The sequence below is a fragment of the Mus pahari genome, chromosome 7 (genome assembly GCF_900095145.1).
Source record: "Mus pahari chromosome 7, PAHARI_EIJ_v1.1, whole genome shotgun sequence".
Taxonomy (NCBI): Eukaryota; Metazoa; Chordata; class Mammalia; order Rodentia; family Muridae; genus Mus; species Mus pahari.
This window is the reverse complement of record NC_034596.1, coordinates 12,059,661-12,064,897: the sequence shown is the minus strand read 5'-3', so window position 1 is coordinate 12,064,897 and position 5,237 is coordinate 12,059,661. Positions and strand designations below refer to the sequence as shown.

The 5,237-nt window shown below is 38.5% G+C and overlaps 1 protein-coding gene across 4 annotated transcripts in view; it reads right to left on the bottom strand.

Annotated features, from left to right (window-relative positions):
* The window catches only part of Nbas (neuroblastoma amplified sequence), a 284,567-nt gene that overhangs the window by 120,308 nt on the left and 159,022 nt on the right, over positions 1 to 5,237 (bottom strand). For all 4 annotated transcript variants that reach the window (XM_021201944.1, XM_029540735.1, XM_029540736.1 and 1 more), the window contains exon 36: positions 3,494 to 3,658. In XM_021201944.1, coding sequence (XP_021057603.1) covers positions 3,494 to 3,658 — 165 coding nt within the window. The remainder of the gene's footprint in view (positions 1 to 3,493; positions 3,659 to 5,237) is intronic.

Here is a 5,237-nt window from a genome sequence, read left to right as displayed (position 1 = left end):
GAGAAGAGAAGAGAAGAGAAGAGAAGAGAAGAGAAGAGAAGAGAAGAGAAGAGAAGAGAAGAGAAGAGAAGAGAAGAGAAGAGAAGAGAAGAAGAGAAGAGAAGAGAAGAGAAGAAGAGAAGAGGAAAGAAAAGGTGCAGCACAGACTCTCCAAAAGCTTTCCATCACCTGCAGACAAAATCTCAGTCACCACACAGTCTGCAGAAGGTTTTCAGCACTGACCTCCCAACTAAAAGTCACTCTGTCCTGTACATTCTCTAAAAAATGTAGGCATATTTCCCATACCAGGGCTTTGAATCTGCCCTATGTGGTGTAATCACACCTCTGCATGAAATGATTATTTTCTGACAAAAAAAAAAAATCTAACTTCCCTCTAAATCAAAACTTCACTGTCTCAGTAACATCATGACTCACTGGGATGTTCAAGCTCTCTCTTCTACTCACTCTCACTGGTTTGTTTTGCTGTTGTTGTTTTTTTTTTTTGTTTGTTTGTTTTTTTTGAGAAGTAACTTTTACACTTGTATCCCCTACTATATACACAGGCTATCATTATGCATGTGATGTGCCTTGATTATACACACACCTTCAGTAGCAGTTTCTATATGCATCTCCTTTGTACATGTCCACTTCTGAGCTCAGGTTCTACCCAAGCTTTCAAACAAGACAGAGAATGTGAGAATTGTTTTTCTGAGTATGACTTATTTCAACTAACATGATCATTGCCAGTTCTATAAATTTTTTCTGAGAATCTCAGTTTTGTTCTTTATAAGTGAGCAAAAGTCCATTTTGAATACAAACCACATTTTCTAATTTATCTATTCTTTTGTTGATAGGCACCTAGACTGAGTCCATAATTAGCAACATGAGTGGTGTCACAGAAACACAAATATACAGATAAAACTGCAGTCATAAAACTGATTCTTCTGCACATTCACCCTGAAAAGCTCTGAGTAGATCATATGGAAATTCTGTCTTCACTTTAGAAACCTTTGTACCGTTTCCATATTGGCTGGAATATTTATACTCCTGCAGCAGGAATAAGGCTCCTTTCTCCCCTACAGCCTTGCCAGGGTTTGTTATTTCTTGGTGATAGCCATTCTGGTTTGAAGCAGATACTAACCATAGTTTTGGTTTACATTTATCTGATAGATAAAAATATTGAACATTTTTTCATGTATTCATTATGCATTTGTACTTCATTACAAATGTCTCCCTGTTTTCTATTTAAAAATTTGATTACTATCGCTCTAATTATTTAACTGCTGGAGGTCCTTATGTACTCCAGAGAGTAACGCTTTGTCAGCTGACTGACTATTCAGCAAGAATTTCTCCATCAAAAGGCCATCTAGAGCAAATATGGAGATAAAGTGTAGAGCAGAAACAGAAGGAAAGGCCACCCAGAGAACAACCATATCAACCACCCAGACTCCCAGAGCTCCCAGGGACTAAACCATCCACAAAGGAGTATACATGGCTCCAGCTGCATATGTAGCAGAGGATGATCTTGTCATGCATCAATGGAAGGAGAGGTCCTTGGTCCTATGAAGGCTCAATAAATGACTCAGTGTAGGGGAATTGATAGCGGGGAGGTGGGAATGGGTGGGTTGATGGAGGCACACCCTCATAGAAGCAGGGGGAGATAGGTGTTTCTGAGAGGAAGGGAAACCAGGAAAGGGGATAACATTTGAAATGTAATAAAAGAAAATATCCAATTAAAAGGAAATAAAGAATTTCTCCATTAGAATGCTGATCCTTCTTTGACTCTTCAGAACTTCTCCAGTTTGATAGTCCTGTCTGTCCATTCTTGTTCTTACCTTCTGAGCAACTAGAGTCCAATTCATAAAGTTACAGCCTCTGCCTAGAATCCTAGGTTTTCCTCTAGTATCCTAATGGTTTCCCGCCTTGCATTAAGGACCCCAGCATGGCATAAACAGGGATCTAGTTTCACTCTTGTGTGTGTAGCTATTCATATTTCCCAGGATCTCTTGTTAAAGAGGTTAATTTTCCCCCACTATATAATTTTGGTACCATAATTAAGAGTCGGGTGGCCTTAGGGGCATGGCCTGCTTCCTAAACTTTCTACCCTAGTCCACTGGATAGTAGACTGTGTTTGTTTTGGAGTCACTAACATGCTGTTTTTGTTATCACATTTCTGTAATATATGTGTACGTTAAGTATTGCAATGCCTCCTGAACTATTTATTCATTAGCTCAAAACTGTTTTGGGTATATGAGGCCTTTTATGTTTCCATGTAAACTTCAGGGTGGTTTTTCCTAGCCCTCTGAAGAATGTGACAGGCTGAATCTGCAGTGCTTTTAACAGCATGAACATTTAGAAAGCATTCTGTGTATCCAGGGACTAGGAAACCTTCCCGTTGTCTACTGTATTCTATTACCTTCACGAATTCTTTAGCGTTTTCACTAGAGAGACGCTTAGGTTTCCACTTGTTTCTTTTGGTAGTGTTGTGAAGGAGACTGTCTTCCAGCATTCTCTCAGGGAGCAGGGATCATCACTGTATAGAGAAGCTAATGACTCCTTGGTCCTCAGTCTGTCTCCTGCTACTTTGTTGAGAGTGCTTACAAAACCTTCAAGTCTTCCAGTAGGTTTTTTTTTTTTAGGAACTTTTAACTGTATAATCACATCATCTGAAGACAAGAAGAATTTATCTCCTTCCTTTCTCTGTATCCTTCTTATAGCTTTCTCTTGCCCTATATTTTGGCTAGGATATAGAGTTCTATATTAAGAGTGGCTATAGAGAACAACATTTGCTCATACAGATGTTGAAAGAGTGCTTTGTATTTTGCCCATTCAGCATAATGTGGACTACAAGTCTGCCATTTGAAGTTATCTTTACATCATAGTACCATTTCTCTATTATGTAAATGTTTCATCTCCTCTACTACTATGGACAATGAAGTTACATTAAATTCCTTCTCTCATTCTATTCCCAGTGTTTATACCTGTTCATGAGCCAAAGAAAGTAAGTATATGCTAAATAAATATATAGGTAGATGGGTGAGTGAATGCCTGAGTGACAGTTTCATGAGTATCGGGGCTGCACTGGTGTTGAACCCACATTTCTTTGTGCTTTATTTTCATTACAGTACGAAGAACTACAGTGTGGCAAAGCAGAGAAGGCAGCAAGGGAACATGATTAAGGATGTCACCAAAGCAGCCTCAAGTGATCTACTGTGATCCACGTCTATAACTCCAGGGCAGGAACGGGAATCTGTAAACCTGTCCCCAAGTGGACACCACCTGTCCTCTCTACAACATCACAGAAATCTAGCAGAAGCAACTGAGACTCATTTTCTTCTTCTGCCTCCCTGAATTTACCCAGATGATTTTCGGTTTCCTAACAAGCAGTGCATGGAAAAGTATTATAGTCTATGAAATAGATTGCTTGTTCCTTGCATCATGGAAGGACCAGATATCTTAATATACTTAGACACTCAGAGATTTCATTGTGACAACTGGTGAGTGCCTTGCTTACCTGGTGGGGACGCAGGTATGTTAAGGACTTTTTCCACCACTGCCCATCACTGACAGCCTGCAGCACAGCCTTGGTAGTAGTTGTGGTATTGGACAAGACTTTCATGGTGGTTGCAGTGGTCCAGTATAACAGGTCAGCTGAACTGGTGCCCAAAGCAGCAGCATCCTACATTGAGAAGAACAGACAGTGTAAAACAGCCATTGGTAAGACAGAGCACAGACAGAGGCTGTGGGCAGTTATCAGACTCATTAAACACCATGATAAACAAACTGAAAATCCATGTCAGTAACTAAACAAAAATGAAAGAAATGCTAATAGTTCATTGTTCCCTACTAAGATTAAAAAGAAAACAGGAAGAATATCAATGCATCAAGCCAACAGTCACTTTCAGTAGCCCTGCAAAGAAGGGATGTGCTCTTTATTTTTACCAATCTAATAACCACACATTTAATTAGTCTTTAAATTAAGAAGTAAGTCATTTAATTGATCAATGTTCTGTGATCCTGACAAAGTAGATGACTCCAGTAAGCTACATATCAATATAAAAGGAATTGCTTTTTATCCAACAAAGTAGATGATTAATATTATTTAAAAGATCTAACCTCCTGCCAATCTTGAGGCATTCAGCAAAAATGCCTATCCCCTTTAAAAACTTGAACCATTCTAAAAAGGGAAAAATCACATACATGAATAGTCTTTTAAGCAAAAATAACAAAGACTACATATGATCTTAAGAATTATTGTATAAAAGTAAACTCTTAGGGTAATGTCTACTTACAGTTTCTTCTTCAATATCCCAGTTAAATGAAATAAAATTAAGTCCTACTTTTCTGATACCGACTGTCTTGGCCTTCTTGCTGCTAACAGCAGATAGCCTACTTCGATTATTTAATTCTTCATCATATCATTCATGGAAGTAATAAAAATAATGGATCATATAATCACAACAGAGAAACTCAAAAGCAGCCTTGGAGCTACACTAACCGGAGCCCAGACCTCCCTAATCGCAGTGCCTGGGGTTGCTCTACTCCAAGCTTTACTATAGTTTGACATTAGAAAATATATATCCATGAACTCAATGCTACATTACAGATTAAAGGTTAATCATGAAAAGGGAAGACAGATGATAATAAAGAACAAGCCATGCTATACTACTTCTGTATTATAAAAATAACCACAGAAAATATAACTGAGGCTTAGCTAGCAATAAAATGATTGTTCCTCTAGGCTTCAGTTTGGGCAGTCAGCATGGCTTTGATGAGTTACTGCAATCAGAGCTCCCTGCAAACTGCCCTGTGCTTTGCATTTCAAAGTAAAAGAGCACACTTTTTAAATGTGCCTGTTACTGTGTTAAATAAGTGACTCACTTTCTTGACTTATACACATTAACTGCATGAAATCTAGGAGGCAAAACTATTGTAGAGGCTGGTGTTTTGTCAGTATTATGACTCTTCTGATGGCATATATATCCATATGAGTAACATCAACTGTATGTAAACATCTATATATCTGTGCCAGTGACCCCACTGCCAAATAAAAGAGAGGCCTGAAGGAAAACCATGAACTTCCAACCTGCCAGCTCTCACCTTCTGTGGAGCTGGCATAGCATGAAAGCTCATCGTCTGGCTCCCTGGACAGAATGTAGAAAGGAAGCCCTAAAACAGTTCCTGCAACAAGAGTTAAGTATTAGCAATGCCATGACTGAAAACATCTTCTTTTTTTTTTTTTTTTTTTTTTTTTTTTT